General features: G+C 40.5%; 1 protein-coding gene across 3 annotated transcripts; it reads right to left on the bottom strand.

Moving 5' to 3' along the window:
* Positions 1–305: 305 nt before the first annotated feature.
* On the bottom strand, positions 306–17,073 carry LOC124462782 (paired box protein Pax-6). Of its 3 annotated transcripts, XM_047014420.1 has the most exons (13): positions 16,802–17,073; positions 12,965–13,115; positions 10,485–10,538; positions 7,052–7,182; positions 6,548–6,589; positions 6,228–6,458; positions 5,754–5,919; positions 2,694–2,852; positions 2,488–2,570; positions 2,216–2,366; positions 1,850–1,962; positions 1,402–1,552; positions 306–1,096 (listed from the first exon to the last, which is right to left on the bottom strand). In XM_047014420.1, the coding sequence occupies exons 2-13, from the start codon at positions 12,975–12,977 to the stop codon at positions 1,011–1,013; spliced, it is 1,380 nt and encodes a 459-aa protein (XP_046870376.1). In that variant the 5' UTR covers positions 12,978–13,115; positions 16,802–17,073; the 3' UTR covers positions 306–1,010. The 3 variants fall into 3 exon arrangements, with proteins under 3 accessions (XP_046870376.1, XP_046870377.1, XP_046870378.1); XM_047014421.1 differs by lacking the exons at positions 12,965–13,115; positions 16,802–17,073 and having other exon boundaries at positions 6,243–6,458; XM_047014422.1 differs by lacking the exons at positions 6,548–6,589; positions 12,965–13,115; positions 16,802–17,073 and having other exon boundaries at positions 6,243–6,458.
* Positions 17,074–21,577: the final 4,504 nt, after the last annotated feature.

Below are 21,577 nucleotides of genomic sequence, written 5' to 3'. Positions count from 1 at the left end.
AAACAAGAACATGTCATAAGAAAATAAGAAAATTATTCAGGTTTTAAAAAAATATGCTAAATTGACTCTCCAGTTCTTAATGTTCTAATCTGTCCTGCAGATGTATTTTCCTTTATTTAAGGAGAACAGTTCTGTTGCACATGTATAAGGCAAACACACAACTACACACTATTCATAACACAAAACATGGATTTGATTGAAGGAAATGTATTTACGAATGAATGAAAAATAATAATGTATAAAACATATATAGAATATTCTGAGAAATATAAATGAAATTCATTTTATTATAGAAATTGTTCCAGGAGTTTGCCAGGGAAGACAAATACTTACATTTCGACATAACAAACTGAATTATATCGAAGACACAATCTACCGTTTTAGCTACCAGAAGTTTTTTTCTCCCTCTTCAGAGTTTTACGCTTCCCAAGCAAGCTTTGGAAAAAATGACCAAAGAAACAAATCCTCAGCTAGTGGCTTCAAGTCCAGCTCTGCTTTGGAACGATATAAACTTTTTTTCCAGAGTCCACATTCTGTATACAGACAGACAGGTAGAGGTTCTTGAAATACGTTGATAAAAACTATTCATCATGGCAGAAAAGCTTCACAAATGTTCCTGTTTTCATGAGAAGCGAGCAAGACTCGGTTTCACGGTTCCATCAGTTTTTTTTATCATGACATACAACTGGCCATATACAAATACACGAAAAATGACATAAGTTGGAAACTGAAAACAGAGATAATTTTTACCCCATTGAGATTCTTTACACAGGGCACTTTACAGAAGTCCATTAGTCTCTCTCTTTCGCTCCGTCTCTCTTTCTTTATTTCTTTCTTCTTTCCTTCAAGTATTTGTGTCCAAACAGTGGAGAATGGCACAATCCCAGTACAAAAGAGTCTCTTCATAAGAGTCTGTCAGGAGAGTCTCAGGTCTGTGATGAAATACTGATGGACACTCTGGTCCGCCAAGGGAGAGCGGAGGGAGTCGCACAATGATGACACGTACAGCCCTACTGTAGCCTGGGCCAGTACTGGGACATGTCCGCTTCACTGCCTGGGACTTGGACTGGAACAGACACTCCGGGGGAGATGAGGCCTGACAGGTCAAGCACAGAGACACGGATGAGTTCAAGAGACACACAGCATCACACAGACACTGTAAGCAGGATGAGACCTGACACAGGAGAGGAGTGGATTTATGGTAGCACACGTGCCGCGCAACTTCCTGACAGTGTTTCGTCTGTTACATCAAGTGAACATGAATAAAGACCGATTTCGATGCACCTGCTCTTCTTGTCTGCATTCTCTTTTCCAACTATATCCACATACATCCTGTTATGTTCATCATTTGGCTAGTTTTGAGTGCCCCGGTGAAGAATTGTAAGTTAATTCTTTGCTTACCAGTGGAGGTAGCGCCCGAAGCGGCCATTGATTGGCTGTTCATATGTGCCTGCATATGAGGGGGTGTGTAGGTGTCGTAGCTTCTCCCGTTCACGGAGGGGCTGGTGGGCAGCATGCAGGAGTACGAGGGTGCTTGGCTGGGTACCGGACCCTGAGGGGAAATAGCACATTCAAGCCTTCCATCAGCATCATTGTTTATAGATAACATCAAGGGAACCTAAGGTGAAATTATTTATCTTCATTTAGCTCTGTGGCTACTTTGGACATCTGTGACTAGAGAGTTTTTGTGTAAAACACACGAGATTCCATTTGAGATGGATTTACTACTGAAACACAGATTTTTTTTTGTTTGCGTAAGTGAGCATATTTACACATACTCAACACTTCAGCATTCCTGGGTCGAATTGATATTGTTGTTTTGTTACATTGACACTGAACTGCTACTTACTTGCATAGGTAGGTTGTTGGCCATGGTGAAGCTGGGCATGGGTGGCAGGGCGCTGTACGTATTGGTGAGCGCTGTGTCTGGTCTGCCCAGCATGGAGCCAGATGAGAAGGATACTGCAGGAGCAGAGGAGAGGACAGGACAGGAGGAGGAGGAGATAGAGAAGACGTCAGCATTTCGACAGACTGCAGGGTTATTTTTAGAGCCCAAGTCATCATTGCTGGCTCCAGTGATAGTGCGATGACCAATATGGAGAAAAAACTCAAACATATCCACACACACACACACACATGCTGAGGGTTAGGGATGGAGAGAGGGATAGGGATAGCTTAACCCTTAAAGTCATCAGCTTAGAGCTTTGTCTCTCACCTGGCGTTGTGGGCTGTGGGATGGGCTGGTAGACGCTGGTACTGAAGCTGCTACTGATGGGGATGTGGCTGGAGGAGTTGCTGGCCTGCCGTCTCTGATTGCGGAGTTTCTCCTCTCTCCTCCACTTGGCTCTTCTGTTGGAGAACCACACCTGAAACCACGTTTAAAAAAATCATTAATTCACATTTTTGTCACTTTTACATGAAATGGCACATCTTGGAATAGTGACAAGTGGTCGTCGGTTATGAACTACACAAACTCTATGGTCCTACCTGTATTCTAGCCTCAGGGAGATCGATTTTGGCCGCCAGTCTTTCCCTTGCAAATATGTCCGGATAATGAGTTCTTTCAAACTCTGTGAGGACAACAAATACAAAGAAACTCTATATTAGACGTACATAATCACAGGACAGTTTTTATTTATGCAATAATGTTCATCTGGATAGCAGCTAGACAGGTGAAATTGGGTGCCGTTTACCTTTCTCAAGTGCCTCTATTTGTTCCTGTGTGAATGAAGTACGATTTCTTTGCAGTTTTCTTTTCAGCTGAAGTCTCATTTGGGTCTCATCTGAATCCTCCCCATTTGAACTGATTGAATTAGTGTTCTCTCCCCCTCCATCTGACTGTGGGCAGCCATCTGGGGGCAAAAAAAAGGAAAAACGATCCATTTAACTACACATCCCCTGAGATATTTTTGAATAACCGTTAACCTTAAACTTTCAACTGCCTTCTTTTGAACTCGTCATTACAGCCACCATGTGTACATTTGTACCGCCAATGGAGCTGACCACCAACACCTTTTTCCAAATAACACTTGAATAAAGGGGACCGCATTTCATGATGACAATACCAGGGGAGAATAAGGAACTTCACAGACTGTGGAAGGGTTGGCAAACTTTCGTGGACAGAATTTTGTGGACACAATTGAAGGAAGAGACGACAAAAGGATTCTCTCTCGGCCTGCAGTGCTCCTCATTGTATCTTGAAGATTCCGGTCAACGGACTTTTCAACTCAATGTATTAACCTTTACGCAGCACCATCATTAATCACTGTCTTTCGGCTTCAGCCCGTTGAACACAAGTTAGGATTTATGCCTTCTTCAAGCCATGAAAAGAAAACACCCCGTTCAGTTATTGAAAGGGACGCATTATACTATACACATTGTACTGAAACCCTGTTTGCGACATAAGAGAGACAGAGAAACCGGCTGTGAATTGACGGGCTTCACTCTTTAGCGCTAGTTCACTTGTTTAGCGTCACATGTGCAGCCTAATTGAATATCGGATCGCCTACTGCTTGGACAGTTTGATGACTAGAAATTATTGTATTGTAATGCGGCTACGCTTATATTTCCCCTCGAACGATAGGACGCTAGGGAAGGGCCCAGAGAATATGGTGGTATGGATAAGGCCATTGGCTACGTGGACAAATAAGCTGGCGTAGGCTATGGTTAAATCTCAATAAACTTCAGTCACTGCTACTGCGTCAAGCAAATCAGTAAACAGCCCAATGGTGTAGACTATCACTTTAATTTAGGATAAATTTAAACTTAAATGTTCTGTTTTTTTGAATGTAGAACTGTTGTGGAACATTTCAAAGCATTATTAAGAACGAGGTGTGTGTCAAATGAGATGATTAAGTTATCTTCTTTAACTGGCTCTTGTGTGCTGAGAGAAAGGCTATTGGTGCCCAGTATGCTACATGCCTTCTCTCAGAGCTAATCCGTCAAAAGCAGCGAATGTGTGTCCTATTATCCCGTAACCAGACCAACTGTCGCTTGATTTTGGATTTGTTTTCTTTGGATAAAAAAAAACGCTGGCGAAAGAAAACCATCCCATAGGCCTATCACGTGTCACAATCAATGAGGCGTAAAACTAGGCAGAAATATAATGCACCGATCTCGGCATCTTGCTCTAGACATGCAACATTGTAAGGCCTTCTGAAAGGGAATGTGTCTAAACCCCCTAAACGGCTTTAGTGGTCGGTGAGAAAAAGAGATAAGAAAAAAACTGTCACGTTGATCCCTAAAAACACGAAATCGCCGGTGAAAGCTTTCACCCCTCTTTTTGGGGAGCTGTCACTCTCGATGAAGCCAGTGTTTTATTCACTGTTGCGTGACATTTATCAGATTGAGACCATATTTGTCTCCCTCTGAGACCTCTCCGTGCCGTATGCTGCGGGAGTAATGGATTCTTAATGTCGCTGAAATTCACGGAAGTAGAGACACTTATGTCGGTGCGTTAAGAAAATGATCTTAAGATATGGTTATCTCACACGCTACAGTGTAAGGTTAGCATAAAGGCCTGTAGCCTACCTATAGCCTATCAAATAAAGAGCGCATTTGCATTATTATTATCATGCTTGTTATAAAAGTAGGCTTATATAATGGTTAATTTGTTGTCGTTATTCTGTGTTTAATAATATATATTATATATATGATAGCCTAACAGCGAGACCTAACGATTAATTGACTATTAGCCTATGTATTCCCTCATCCTGAAGTGTATTAGGCTATAGATTAGTAAACTTAAAAATAAATAGGCCTAAAACAAACCAGAAGCCTACTGTAGTCTGTATCTGAATAAAGAAAAATAATTAAGTTACGCTAGGATTTTGTTTTAAATGAATACTTGTCCTACAGCGAGGCAGAAGGGGTTGTCGACATCTAAACGGGTTGAAGCTGTTTTCACAGAGAGACATCAAAATGGGGAGAAAAAGTCTCTTTGTATAGTGTGTCCATCCTATATTGTTTGGTTCACTTAAAACTGACATGTCTAATTGGCAAGTGGTGCCATATCGTGTCCAGAGGTCTCCTGCGGAACATTTCTACAGCTGTCTCACTAAACTAGACGCTTATTCATGTCGCCCTAATGAGAAACAAAACGTTCTCTAATGAGCAATTACATAGCGACAGAGCAGTTCCCATAACAAGTTCTTGCGTGTGACAGAAACAGCCTTTGTAGAGATATCCCGCACACTGCCTCATGATTTGTTTCCATCCTTGGGCTGCTTTGGTGAGGGCGTGCAAGAGAGAGCATTCAAAGTGCTAACTCCTCAAGTTCATAAATATGCATCCAAAAAGGAGTGACCGGAAGAAAAAACGAAGAAAATAAATCTGCCCGTCATTGTTGATAATTAGTTATCTGCCAGATGTCATTTGATAATAAATCAACCGATAAGCTGGTTCTCAATGGACCATTACAAAAACATATTCGTTAATTAATCAATAGCCTATAGGAATTTGACAGAGCCGTGGATTCACGCATTCCACCACAGTTATGCAGGTAGGCCAACATTTGTGGGTTATTTAAAACATGAAATTAATTATTAGGCCTACACATCAATTTTTTATAACGTTAAACAATAAATAATACAAATATTAGAGATGTTAGGCTATCATAATACTTATAAAACTTAATAACAATGTTAACAATACACTTAATCATAATCATAACAATAATAGACTAATAAAACCGATGTGTGTGTGATTATCATCATCATTCATTCCTGCCTGCAAATGCAGGTGATTGCACACACCTTGGTTGGGCTGTCCCGGCACTGCAGTTCCTGGGTACCAACCCGGCCGGGTCCCCCACGTTCCCGTCTGACCGTTCAGCATCCTCAGCTTCTCATACATGCCATCTGCGCCCATCTGTTGCTTCTCGCTAGCCAGGTTGCGCAGTACCCTGTTTATCGATGACACCTGAAAGACAAACCAAAAATGCCTCACATTAATTACACGGCGCTCATCTTTTACTGATGGCAGTTAGTCTTAAAACGTGTATTTTTGTCTGTGTATATACTATATAACAGTATGTATTGTATTCACATATGGTTGTGAAGAACATTTTAGTGGCATATATGCTTAAACCAATAATCAATGACATTTTAATTATATGGCGTTAGCAATGTGTAAAAGCGGTGGCTTTCCACGTCAAAATGGAGGCCAGTTGAGCATTGCGGTTATATTAACTGAATTTATTTTGAGCGTATGAAATGATAGTAACTTACACTCAATGAACTTACACTGGGTATATTATCATTTGTGCACACCCCCTCGGAAAGCAGTCTGTCTCGGATTTCCCAAGCGAAGATTGATGGACACTCCCTCTTGTATTGAGCAATTTTACCGACCACCTCAGGAGTGGCTACTCTCGGTTTGCTACCTCCAATTGCCCGTGGTCGGATGGAGCCAGTCTCATAGTATCTGCCGAGAATTTTACTCACGCAGCCGTTGGATACCTGTATAGAAAACAACAGACACAAATCACATACATTATTTAAGACTAATGCGAATTATATGAGTATTCTTCAAACAATGTTAAGCTTACGTTTTCATTGTCCAGCACTTGGACTTTTGCATCAGCATGGGTCTACAACACAAGAAATATACCTTAAATTCTATATCAATATTTAACTTGCACTTTTAAAATGCATCTTGCTTGGATCTGCCATGTTAGGCCCTTTTTAAGACTCTGTAAAAAATAAATTGCTGTCGTGTTGTAATGTCCTTGGAATGCAATACATTCTGATTGCATGTCACCTGAATTATTATGCTCATAGACAACATTGTTTACCAATGTAAATGCCATTTAGCCCACATTCAAACCAACTTTAGGCCAAGTCTCACCGAATGCCTCGATGCGCTTTGCCAACTTGTGCTGCAATGTTCACAATGCAAATTCAGAGCCTTTTAAATTCGTATTGGTCTCAAACAAAATGTAATGGGTTTGCATTCCGTTATTAGAATCACTCAACAGTGAAACCATTCCATTATGAATCACATTTAGACTGTGCGTGCGTGCGTGCGCAGTGAAGGGATGGGATGCAATCACCTGCAGAATCCTGGAGATATCGCACGGCCGCGCGCCACTGTGAGCAAGCTCGACTATTTTCTGTCTGGTAGAGTCTGGTAGGGGTCTCCCGTTGACGAACACGCCGCCGAGCTGGTTCACTCCGCTGTGACCTGAGGAGACAAGGATTCACGCGCTCCTTAGTTCAATCAAATATTTCGTGATTAATATAAAAAGGCCAACATATCTCCTAGATGCAAGCATTTAATGATTAACAGTGCCCCGAAAATTAAAAAAAAAATACTCAAGTTAGTAAGCATAACAGAAAAAGGCAAATGGAAGGTTCAGCAACACGGGTGTGTGTGGAGGGGGATGGGGGAAACCACGTTGGAATTAGCATACCCAGTAATTATTGCCATTGTTCATCTGTCATATGTTTGAAATGCTTTCCGGAAATGCTTGCAATATCATTATCTGAAACAATCCTGTTCTAGTCACACATGCAGAACATTGATTACGTGTCAGCGGTATGATCCCGACCAAAACATCTCCAGCCCACTGAGCCGAGATTTACGCATCTTTGCAAAGACCTTAAACAGCTCAAACAGCATAATACTATTTGCGACAGCCTTACGAAGTAGTGATTACCGTATAATGCCAATACTTTTACAAACACAAATCGTCCCCTAATCCCATTATGTGTCAACTTGATATTACCCAGCAGACGCTATAAACACCTACAAAACCAGGTATTTTCATGCCAGTTAATTAACAGTATATCCAGAAGTAAAGATTGCCCAGACGAAAATCAGACCAAACCTGAAGATAAACGGACAGAAAGCCTCTCTGTAGTGCGCTTGCTCTCTCCGCTCCCTTCCCTTCGAAGCCTCCCGTTAAATTGACTCCAAGAGCACGGGCTCCTTAGCAATAAATAGCTCCAAATATAGAAGAGCGGGAAATATGATGAGGCTGTCTGACATTTGTCTTTAAAATAAAGCTAGCTGCACGTCAAGTTTGATCTTAATTTCTGGAAATAGGCGGAAGTCGCCCTGGATCATGCATGGAAGGCTAATTGAGAAGATCAGTTGAAGCACTTGTGGCAGGCATGTCACTTCATGACACTGCTATGCTTTTGAAAATCGCATCGTCACGACAAATAGTAGCATGATAAAACGACCCTTTCTGTCTGCATTTGGATATCACTCAGACTAAATTGGACTCTACTCATTTACCCTTCAAGGGAAGCTTCGTTTTATGGTAGCCAGGGGGCTGTGCACGGGCACGAGAATGGAGGCGCGCACCGCTCTCAATATATCAAAAGTGACATTCCTGTTTTTTTCTCTCCAAACGACAGAGCAACACGGCCTATATTTACACTCTTGTATCAAGTCTGCAAGAGAGGTTGTACTGTATGGTGTATGTGCTAATGCTTACTGCTATTCCATTGTGACAATAAGGTAATTTCTTGTTGAATGTTACATTTGGTAGACATTTATTTTTATTTTTAGTAGGAAGACGTTATTGTAAATATGTTTACATTTATTGCCATGCATAAAATGTCGTCATGCACTATGCTTACATTTTATTTAAATATGTACTCAGGAATTTACTGAAAATGGCTAAATCCTCTGCATTGTATTGTTTTTAGGTTAAATCCCGGATTAAATAATTTGTCAATTGTGTATTTAATAGGTCAGATGAGGGAAGCATATTGAAGATTTATAGGATTTAAGAGTCTCTCTAGTGCTCAAATACATTTTGAAGATAACTGAAAACGCATAGGCCTATAAGAAAATAAAAACGTTCGCTCCAAAGGTTAAGTCTTAATCATTATATAATTCCCCACGGTAAGTGGTGTCGATCGCGCCTGGTGGCCATGATTATGCGCCTTCTATTCTAGTGCGAGTCAATTAATAGAAAGACATATGGTGTCAATTTGGACGCTCAGTCTCGTGGACACCAGGAGTTATTAACACAAAACCCACAGCGCGACCTTTAGACAATCTGAAGGCCTCAACCCGAATGATGTCCTCACAGTTATTTCGTTCAGGACATCACTCAATACTAACTTCGTCGTTTGTAAAAATTATAAGGGAAAGCAACAGTTCCCAGGCGTATTTTTGCATGTTAAAATAACTGCATTTAAATATTAAACCGATAATATACATTTGAAAGTGGCCTAAATAATTCGGCCTGACACACAAGTGCACATAGCCTAATAACAATAAACAAACGCAGCTCTCTTGGATATGTAGATTTTTCGAGAGCCTTGAATTTACCATTGTGAGAGAGGAAATATGGGAGTCCACATCACCGCTCAATTATTTCATCTGCCCTACTTCAGATGACCTAGATTCGAATGCTTTGTTTGGTTGGATGTCTTTCAAGTGTAGGCGTCACATCTTTCCCTTTAATCTACTCCCATAAAAGTTTTTTGTAAATGTTTATTCTGCACTGGCTATGACAATATCCATAAAGTAAGTATACCAAAGGCCAAGGCAACACTTTTAGTATTATTGTGAATTATAGGCGGTGAAAACATACTGCAACAAACAAGTGTAGTTGAGAGGAAGAATAAGAGTAAGCCATTCCACACACCTTCGTTACAGATGTCATACACCTCTTGTCCAGCATTAAGAAAGAAAATATGTATCATTTACCATTCTGACAATCACACAAAATGATCAATGTTGCAATTCTAGATTTGTTCTCTTCACTGTCAAAACAATCCACTCTTGCAAATTATACCTTGAAGGGATTTTTTTGTTGCCTATTCCTTGGTTGTGTTTACACATCACAAATTGCCAGGCTAGGATCTGTACTGAGGTTTACAGGACCAATGTATTTCATAAACATAGACTGTGGAAGTGTCATCCCAGCACATTATTTCACCCACACACTGTGGATAGGAAAAACATCTTCATAAACACAACACATTACCAAGGAGACGCATGCAATGTCCTTTAGTGCATGCCTAAGCAAGGATGGGAATTGGCACACTGCTTACATTAGTTCAGTCGGATTTACAATAATTTATCATTCAAAGCAGCTTTTTCACTCATCTCAAGTATTTTTATTCTCTCATTATTTCTTTCTTTTTCTTTCTTTCTCCTGGCATCTCTGACACAATAGTTTTCTATTAATGCTTTTTTTTAAGCATTCATGTTTGAGGAAATTCTCAGAACATCGCATTGCAGTTATTTCTATGTGGCTAACTACTATTCTCTCACTCACATATTTAGGCCTACATGTTATCAATAAATAAAAAGCCAGCTGTACATATGCCTCTGCCCAATAATAGAACACTATCTGAATCCATAAGATTAAACTTTTTAAATAGGGAGCACACACACCAACAGCAATTCATGACAGACCAACAAGTTTATATCTACTTCATCTCCTTGTAGTTTTTACCTAACAGACCTTACTCCCCAGTCATTTTCATTACCACAAGATAATATAAAACATGACTTACTGTTCTGCATCATGGATGCTACTCCAGACTCCCAGGTGGCCCGGTTATAGTACTCTAGTCACACAGAGACAGGAAAGAGAGGTCAGGATCGGCACTATAATAAGATAGATAGATGTATCACATAGACTTGTGCAATCACACATTTACAAAAGGGAGACACAGTGTTGTACAAGACTAAACTTAGGATGCAAATGGTTGTGCATTCATATTCCACAATATGAGAGCAATTAGTTTAACATTTGTCTTTTTGTGATTTAAGGCTATGGTATGGATTCAGTGTTTAACTTGCCTGGAAACAGTGTGGACTGTCCGCTTAAAACAATTTAAAGACACTCATCTGCTGTTCTCTAGTTAATACTTCCCTAGGACAAAGCAAAACATTTTATTAGTACACCTTATCTTATCTTTTTTTTCTTTCTTTAACTGCGACTTAACTACAATATTTTCACCTATGAGAGTCTTATTGAGGTTAGGCATTTTTGCAGTGTTCCATTAAGGGTGAAGTTCATGCATAAAGTTATGGATATTACCATACATTTGCATATGAAGAAATAACTCGGAAACTATTTAGCATTTCATTACAATCCATGGTTGGCCAGAGACGTGCAAGAGCAAAGTTTATAAAGTAGGCCTATCCGTGTAGAGTGAATTTTACAATTAATTTGTTTATTTATTGTGCGTCTGCAAATATTATCCCCACACGGAGTTAAGTAATATCGCTACGTGTACGGTCTCTTTAGACGTATTGGTGCAGTGACACACGCTGTCTGCTTCGCTTGGCTGCCCGGAAAAGTGAAATCGGGAGGGGGTGAATGCTGGCCAACAAAGCCTGCAGAATTTCAACAATGGCGTCCTTTCTGCTCCTACAGCACAACCCAGAGAGGAAAACCCAGGCTCCCTAACTAGCTACACAGCATCGAACTAAACGTACCAACAACTCCAAGGGATACAAAGAACTGAAGGGATTGCAAGCAACCCCCTCCTGCTACACACAGCGCTGCACAACAACCTCCCCTCTCCGCCACATTTATTTGCCGCTCGCCATGACCCGGTGCCCGTAGCCCTCAGTTTTTTGTGAGTTCGTTTTGGAAAATAGAAAGCAATTTCTCGTTATAAATATCCAGTGGTAATTGTGTTACCGGTGTGTGTCGTTAGAAGTTGTAAAAAAAGACACAACAGCGCAGTGGGGAGCTCAATTTGAAAAAGACAATTGCGATAAAGAGCCCATTCAAAACATTTGCCGAAAAGGAGGCCACTAAGGAACTATAGTCCTGGCTTTGATTTTGTCCCTTTTTATCTTTTCCTTTTTAAACAGGCGATGGACTGTGTGTGTATTTACAGTGGGCATTCACAAATAAACGAACCAAGCTGTGCAACACAATATGTGGAGATATTTCAAAGAAACGTTTCAATTTTTTTTTTATCAAAACATAACTGATGTTTTATACTATTGGAAGGTATGATCCTGATCAAGCCTGTCATATTTATGTTTACGCATAATCGATGTAAAGCATATGCTAAATCATTGTTAAACCATGGCCCTGCCAAGTAACAGTTACCAAAACCATACCAATTAAGAGTAGCCTGATTAATTTATAACGGTCAACTAAATTGAGAAATCACCTTGAAAATCGAATCAACCTAATTAATTTACGCAATTAATCCTAGTAACTGTCCTATTTAATTATGATGCATTTGACGAAAGATATGTTATTAAATAACTAAATCAATCTGTCACGGCCTCGTTGCCACAATCTGTGCAATTCCAGTTGTAGATTGTGTATGTCTGCACTTCATAATCTGCAGAAAATATCATTTTAATATACAACAATCATTTTTATTTTGCCTTGATTTTTAAAATCAGATATGTGTATATTCATTTAAAAAAGTCGAAAATAGTATTTCACGTACCAGAGACATTTTAATGTTAAAGCCTTAGTCAGTTTATGAATTAAATAGAATATAAGAAATTATTAACATGCATTATTGGCAATGCATTATACTTTGGGAAAAGTTTTTCTCGTAGTGTTTGTGATGGTGTTGCCCGGGTGGGTCTGACAACATGATTCAAGCTGACACTCCTCCTCATCGGATCATTGCGTCCCATTCGCAGAACTGATCACAGCTATGGCCTAAACTGACTTTGTACTCTTTCCTGTCAAAAATAAGAATTAATCTATTTTCAAGCACCAACTAATCCTTCAAATAACACCATATAAACACACGAATAAGTGATCCAAAATTCTCAAAACTAACACGGACGCTGCAGAGCTCGATTCGATTCGACCAGCACACGAAACTTTCGAGACCATTCTACTTCACTGTTTATCTCACGTGCAATTTATTGGCTTGATATTCTAATTAGCAAATAACACGCGTTTGAATTTGACTATTTGAAGTGTTGGGTGAGATTCTGGTGTAAGAAGATAACACACGTCGTACGAAAGAATGGGATGAAGTGTTATTAAATCGGTAATTACCTTTTTGAGGCATCTTGCGCTCCGCTGCCAGAGTCCTTGGTGATGACTGAGCGTTGAAGAACGGGAGCCACAGTTTTGGATGTAACCCTTTCGGTAGAGTTATAGCGTTGTGATATATTTTCCAAGTGGTCTTGAATGGAGAAAGAAATCCCTGCGAAGGAAGCAGAGATTGACAATAAAATGAAATGTCAGGACTGCGCGAGACTGAAAATGTGCGCTCGTGAGTGAGTGGGCAAGAGAGAGAAAGAGAGAGTCTCAGAGAGAGGGGGCAGGCGCACCTATTCCTATTGGAGATGGTAGTACCACTCGAGTATTAAATGCATGTGTGTTTCTGTTCCTGGTGTGTGCCTCTCCTCCTCTCCTCTTCCTCTCTGGCCCATTAGCGGTGGCTGACCTCTGTCATCATGCTCCAGAGAAACACTTCCTCATACCTCGCGCTGCCAGAGCGGGAAACGGGGCAGAGCCTTAGCTTTTCAAAACCCACTAATCACTCTACACATGCAAATTCTCTCTGTCTTTCTATGTCTCTCTCTCGTTCTCTCTCTTTCACGAAGACACACATACTCTCTCCCTCGCTCTCTTTCTCTGACACAAACAATGCTATACAAATACAGCTTTCAGTAAATGCTATTGCATGCTATTGAGACCTATGGAAGGAATGGCAAGTGCATCTCGGACACGCAGCCTCAGTTGCCTTCGCGAAAAGCAGACGGGCTTTTTCTACACTAACCGTGAACCTGGAGTTACAAATGGAGGCACGGGCATCGAGCACATGGTGCGCGCTGACCCCAAGCGGATCAGCATTAACCGTTTACAGTCTAACTTCATCTTTGATCATTTACGGGCCGCTAAATTATCTGACGCAGGGGCAGTTAGACCACGGCAAAATACGTATGAATGTGTCGTGGGTATCCTGATTTGAATGAAGATAGAATGCGTAATCCCAGTTTTGATGATTCTCAGTCACTAAGATCCACTTTTTGTTCCTTAACAGTCTGACTTCACTGTTGTTTTAGAAAAATTAGGACTTGTCATTGATATTCCGTGAACAAACATGTTTTTAATGAATTAACAAGCGCAAAACAATTGATTATTCAGTAGGGGATCATTTCTGTTGGCTGCCTCAATTTGTATCTTTACTTCTTTGATACTACGTCGATGAAGGCTAAAACCATGGGGTGCCAAAGGTTTTTAAATAGACACTAAATAAGGAAATGTCTTTGCAGCCACGACCACACTCCTCAACGCACATCAATGCACACCCCAGTTCACACCAAAGAAACCCCTCCGTGCCAGTAGTTGAGGTTACACTTCGAGTACCAGTCTCGGACTAGGGGTGTTCCAATCGTTTGTTCCTATGCAACAGATTCCGGGTCGAGAAGACCGAAGGGGGAGGGGGGATTGGGGGTGTAGGGAAAGTGTACGCGCACAGCATAAAATGTAGTTGTGGACGCATACACTTGACTTCCTCTGACATGTGAAAAGTGCTAAAAGTCAGAGCTCATCAATAAACTATCTCGAAACTGAATAAGCGTCCTGACAACCATTGCATTCCCAACTATAGTACAATGAGGAGACAAACGACACTGCCAGGGAGTTTGCATGGCAATGAAAGACAGGCTGAAAGGGAGTGGGATAATGAGCTGCGGGGCCGTCATGCACTGTCATCTCCAGTTCCCGCGGGGAAGCTATACCACTCCGGATAATATTTTCAGTAAAGTTCAGTCCTTTCTTCTTTTAGGAATATCTGTTAATCAACTGCAAATTAGGACATAGCGCTCATAGTTTTGTGCGTATTTCTTTTAACTGTTTGGCAGTACGCGAACGAAGGGACAATGCGATCGAGCAGTGTCCCTGCTGTCAGGTTCCGGAACTTTGTAAAGTTTGATTTTGTTAAGTAGATACAACATAGTGTAACTTAAATGCTTGGCACTAAATGTTTGCCTTCTGACGTAAAAATACTACCATGTCTACTGTCTAGTTTGTCTACTGTAATTCGGTTAACAGAATTCAGTTCGATGTTGACTAGGCTACCTTCTGAGAGGCGCCACCTTTTTCATTTGCATTACATAGTGTGTATTTCAAGTCATGGTTTATGAACGTAAGTGGCTTAAAATGTGAATAAACTCACTTGTTTTTTAGTTGCCAATGACTTCTCAGAGTTTGCATGGCAAACGTATCGGATTTGTAAGGGGTTGCCTAGTCTAGATGCACATCAAAGTAAGATAACGGAAAAATGTTATGTTCTGATGATGAGAAAATGTCGTTTTCAGTCACATGAGACGCAGTGCAGTTTATATATAACCCAACCACAATCATTATCTTAGAAAGTACAAACCCAGTTTGTGTTCGTCACTCCATTGAATAAACAGATCCCAGTTCAACCTGTTGTTTCAATGCTACGTAAACAATAGCACCCCTGGATCACTTATGTCTTCGCTGAGAAGTTGTCTAATCCCTCTTTTATCCTGTTGTGGTTGAGTGATCTTGTTTCTTGACTTGTTAGTAGCTGGAACTTGTTGAAACCAAGGACCGGGAAAACCAAACAAATGTAAAGCCAAATCCATTCATTTGAGCAATAGTGAGAGGTATCCACGAGCTACAAAATTCTGCAGACAATTAGCGCACTTTGGGATTAGCAGTGGAGAGCTCAAAGACCATGGGAATAGAATGCCATCTTGTCGCTGTGTTTGCCCTGGGGCAAAGCTCCTCCAGAAAGTTGTGAACAAGAAATCATAAGGGGTGGGAGGTGAACACGCCTGACGTCATCCATGGAAACACAGTGGCAGAAAGGGTGAGATGCAGGAGAGTGAGAATACATTATTTAGTGAAACTTGCGCTTGGCACTATGTTATCCTGTAAAAATGAAGTAGGCCGATAAAACATGAAAACAGAATTTTCAAAGTGATATTGTCATAAAAACTATTCAAATTATTCTATGCTGATTACATTCTAATAGTAATCAAATTGGTGTTATATATTTCTCAATTTTCTTTTTTTTCCTGTGGGGAAAAAGCCATGTTCCAGTAGCCCAAAAGCTGTCAGTAGCCTACATATAGAATGACATTTCAAGTTCATGGATTCCTCGAATTACTCAAATTATTTGACTTGTGTTCTTCATGGGTTTCAACAAGTTTCATCTGCTATTCCTCGGGGATAGTTATATGAGGGGAAACTGTGTGCTAAATAAACCTAATTCAGGAAGGTGGCTTGATGTTTGGAGGATTGTTTTTCAGTATACTTGGGGGCCTCGACTGAGTTATTTGGATAGTTTGCGGAAAGCCATCACACCCATGCAGTTATCATGTCTGGTTATAAAACCGATAGATTACAAGAGTTCATGCTGGACTTTCATTTTGGTACACTGTGATACGGGCCTGCTGCTCATTGTTGTGAATCACACAGCCTAGCCTATATACATTAAAGCAAACAATCGGTTTAAGGTCGAAACCATTGATTGATTCTTACATTTGACAGATAATTGAACGAATATGATTGCATTGAGCTTGACTCAGATCACTTGGCTATAGATGCTGAAGGCCTGTGTCGCTCTGACGCAATTGGCCTGTATTATGTTATACGACCAACACATTAACAACACTTTCTGTAGTCTATACTACACTGATACTGATTGAGCTGTTTCCCTGCTCTTTGTGTGCATGTTGAATGGGCCAATGATGAATGCCGTAAAGGCCCATTCATAATGCGACGCCAATCATATTGTCTCGACTTTCTCGAAGCAAACTCTCCTTTAAAACTCAGTTTTTAAACAGCCTTATCGAGAAGTTATGTCACATAGCTTTCAGCTCTCATGTAGCCATAGAGACATTATCTTACCTGCGCTTGGTACAAAGACAATCCACTTCGTGTTTGACTCCAGTCCGTGTTTTTGCTCCAATAGCATAGACCCGGATATGTGAAAAAGACAAAGTTTGGACTCCCGTGTTTTTTATATTATTGCCAAATGGTTTTTACATCGTTGTGAATAAAAAGACTGTCGCATCTACAACTAACTTTCAGCTAATATCATCTCCAAGCTGTCAGTGATTGGCCAGAGCGCCTCAATACGTCACTTTAGACGCCACTTAGCACTTCCCTAACGGAGAGATGGAAAGATGGAAGGGGATGTTCAAACTCGTGTACGTTCTTGAGACGTAATAAAAACGCTAATACACGCTAATGTGTAAAAAAAATCCAAGAGCCCTAATGTTTATTTTATCGATGAGAATTCCCAAGGTTTGTTTTGCTGAGATTATAGATATATAGATAATAGATAGATAGATAGATAAACAGATAGATTGATAGATAGCCCTAGAAAAAAAAGAATGCAATATAATCCGGTTTTGTCCAAATCACCACTGGAAACTGTGGCCTCTCCCCGCTTATGCGGCTGTCAATAAGGCGCAAGGGGATGTTAAAGCCGCGCCAGGTGCTGTCGCACTCTCTCCATTGCTCCTCTCCAGAAACTGATCAGGCGGAAATTTAAATCTGGCCAACGAGCCGTACCCCCTCTTCTTTAGCCGGCATGGTGTGTGTGTATATGTGTGTGTGCACGTGTGTGTGTGTCATGTGAAACTTACAAAGTGTAAAAATGTCTATGATAACCTACCGTGGATAGGAAGTTTAGGCCTGTATAACGACTAGTCTATCACTAGCCTACAAATAATAATAGTTATATGATAAAGCAAGCTAAAGTATTATAAAGCACTCAATCACAAGAAATCGCTAATGCCATTAGCGATTATATATATATTTTTTTTTTGACAAAAATCACAACACTTTAATAGGTTAGGCTATATGGGATAATGAACTACACAGACTCAGAGCATATACAGCCTATACATATATTACTAGGAACTATAGAGCGTGATGACAAGTGGCCCACTGCACTGACCCAAGTCATTTGTGTACGGCGATGAAAAGGTTTAAAGTGATGAAAGTGGTTATATACCTTATGCAGGTGTGAACTTCAGGATACCGCGAGCACCCCTTGTGGAAGGGCTGTTTTCTAGGCGCATATACATTATGCATATTTAAGCCATGGTGTCAAGTCTTGTGGAATGGACGTCTAATGATGTAAGGGTACCATAACTTTACCTTTTAACTGGGTTCTGATAAAAAAAAATACCGTGATATTTTGGATATCAACAGCGAAACTCTAGCACCTTAGGCTTACTTTGTGATCCCAGACGGGCTTAAATGGGTTTATAAAACCCATTTGAACATATTATCAAATGATCAGATATGCGGTATCCTTCACTTGCTGTTGACAAAATGCAAGACTAAGATCATCAGCGATAATATAACCATGTCAGATATATAGCCTAGCCTAATTTATCCCGGGATATCAAGGCAATTAAACATATAATTTGGCAATTAGCCCTAACTCCCTTCTGCCCATAAATGCGCAATCAGTTAGTCCATGATAAATGGCATATGCCACCATTCAGTTGGGATACCATGACCTAATTTCATACTAACAATATAAAACAATTACCGTGTTTCCATATATAACTCTGGTGAGTAAATAGGCCCTACAACGTAAAAATAATAAACTATTTCGTTTTTTGCCGTTAGGCCTGCAATAAGTTGATAGGTAAGGGCAATTCTTCGTGTGTTTTTCTTGCCCTTCTAGTCCAGCCTTTTGACTGAGACATTAGATGCATTCCCTCGGGGTGATGAGAAGCTATTTGCTCCAAGTTGACAGGCACGTCCTGTACGTTACAAATTCACTTTCTCTCAACGTGACAAGGCTGAGTTCGATCCACAATGAATTTGAAAGCTCGCGGAGCGGAAAGTCTGCTGTTCCGTCATTAGCTTAAGACTTCACTCACCTCGTTCATATAACAACATTTCTTTAATTTAGTTAAAACAGAACATGTAAAAACGTTCAGGTTCTAGTTAGAGCCCTCGAGAATTCTCCAAAGTAGCCTATTCATGGAAATGTCTCCTGTCGCCCGTCTTGTTCATTTGCCTACTGCCTTTAAATTGGCCAATATAAATTAAGAAACGGGGATTTGCTCTTACTCCATGACCCTTGTAATACGATTAAATATAGACGCAGATGAGACTCTGAGACAGACACCTGCCAAACACTTGGCATCGACATTTATTTTGATGTAGCCTATCGTGCACCAATGTTGAGTCAAATTGTATGGAAAAACTACATCGATGGACTGATGTTGATCCGCGTTGTTCGACAGTGAGAAGTTTAGCGCAGACACATGGCAAGCTGTGAGCTAACAAGCGGGGAGAGGCGCGCTAACGAGGATGTTAGACGTCTTGACAAGACAAATGAGAATCCATCTCCTTGCGTAAACTGATCTGTCTCAACGGGGACTTACGCCGACGTCGAGCCAGCGTGCTTATAAAACCTCACGGTAGCCTACATCCTCTGCACGGTCCGACATTAATGGCCATAACTGGAGTAATTAATCATATCCAAGTGGATTATACGCATGTTGTATCTGATATCTGTTGTATATGATCATGATTTGCATTGTTCGATACGATTTGACTAATGATATCCCCCACACGTGTCAGATAACATTCGATTTGCCTTTGAAATACACACATAGACGCTGCGCTGTTGTTGGAGCACTCTGGGCTAGCATGCGGAATGGTATTCTTCTCTAAGGCCCAGCACAGAAGGTGTAGACTCAATACCAACCATCAGCAATGTGTTCCCATCAAAGCTGATGATGGTATGAAACAGTGTTCAGCATTTTTCTTGTTAAGAATTCTGCCCCATAGTTTATTCCTGTATTCTAGGACTGCTATGCTCTCACTTTTTCTGCACTAAATACAATTATTTTCTATGCAGGATATTTGGCACACACTATGTAGTCATATAGTCAGCCGTCTGTAAATAAACTGGTATGAAAATACACGCCTTCCAAAACACATTCCCAAACCCAATGAACTACATAAACCACCCATTCCAAATTCCACTTCCATAAAAGGCTGTTTCCTTCACTCTCTTTTTTCATGATCAGTAAATGCAGGCATCAGACAGGTGTCATGTGTGCATGCCGGTTGTTCAAATGACTCCATACATGGTGCTTTACGTACAGGCCCTCAGAAAATAGAAAAATACATTGTTTATTTTATACATCTACACAGGAAAGGTCCTCACCAACGTTTTGGACTGTTAACTGCATGCTTTATACTTTTGGTTGTCTGTCTGTCTATCTCTTTCTCTATCATCCTCAGTCTTCACATGTTGCAGACTCAACCTCAACTATCCTTGCCTTCCTACATGTGGCAGCATGTTCCCCAGAACCAGTTGGTGGTTGAGAATATTTTCATGGTACCATTTTCAAACTCCAAAAGCAATCTTCACAAAGGATCCTTAGAAATCAATGGTTTTCTTTGTCCAAAATAGGCCTATAGATATAAGTCAACAGGCCTCCCAGTGAAGGAAATGCAATTTACTCTGCCTATAATAATAGTGGTCTTAACAGAATAGATTGGCTTCATAAACTCACTATGTGCTGTCATCCACAGACAATGTCTCTCATAGTCTCGTAACACAAACTTGAAATAATATGTTTTCTAGCTGACTAGGAACAAATCATCTGTCCTCATGCAGAGCAGCACAAAGCATAGGGAAGCCCAAAGCACAGGCTAGCGTCTCCTCATTAGATATGAGTCCATTCCCCTAAATTAGACTCAGTAATAACACAAAGCAGACCCAAGTTCAGCCTACGTTGATCACTGAATTAGTTTTTTCTCCCAAGCGTATCCTTCCTGCTCCCCAGCGACTCTCCCCATTAACACTGCAGCAGCAGTCTCACACTGCGGCCCCCTTTCTTCTTCATGTACCGTCTATAGTCAGTGAATCAGCATGTTGGATCCATGGAGACACTGACCTCTTGGCAATTTGCTGAGACTGTAATTATTTTGCACCCGCATCTTGCGAAGATTTAAAAGATTGCATTTCAACTAAATCCATATCAATGCTAATTCCCTCTCCCTATCCAGGTGCTGCCTCCCAGCAGAGAGAGCTCTGGAAAGCACAGCATGTGTGTGTGTGTATGTGTGCGTGTGCGTGCCTGTGTGCGCGTGTGTGTGTGTGTGTGTTTGAGTGTGTGTGTGTCTGTGTGCAAGTGTCACTTGGAGAAACATGTTTATCATATCCATCAGGAAACAAAGGTGTGTGAAATAAAGATGTGTGTGAATCTAATTATTTACCATTTTACAGCTAGAGAATGAGAAAATAGACAGATTGCTCAAACTTGAAATTTATATAGGATACAAGGATTTAGCACAAGCCTTTGTTAAAATGAGTATAGTTCTTAATACATGAACAATTGGATATGATAAAATGTTATTCCCTTGTAACACAACAATAAACTCACTAGATACACTATTACATGGGTGACAGCAAGATATCAAAACTTACTTCATGTATTCCAGAAATGAGACCACAATGCAGTTTAACAGTCATGAAGTTAATACTACACACAGAGCAGGTAAATCAAAATGTAACAAACCTTTTTTGTCAATGTGGGACATTGAGTGAGCCATACTCTAGTAAAGGCTACCTTACTTTTATTGACATCTCTATTTATTTGTATTTTGAAACATGTGCATCGCACAAGTATCAAAGTC

This window comes from Hypomesus transpacificus, unplaced genomic scaffold, assembly GCF_021917145.1.
Source record: "Hypomesus transpacificus isolate Combined female unplaced genomic scaffold, fHypTra1 scaffold_249, whole genome shotgun sequence".
NCBI classification, from domain to species: Eukaryota; Metazoa; Chordata; class Actinopteri; order Osmeriformes; family Osmeridae; genus Hypomesus; species Hypomesus transpacificus.
The sequence above is the reverse complement of the archived record's forward strand: the minus strand, read 5'-3'. Positions and strand labels throughout refer to the sequence as shown.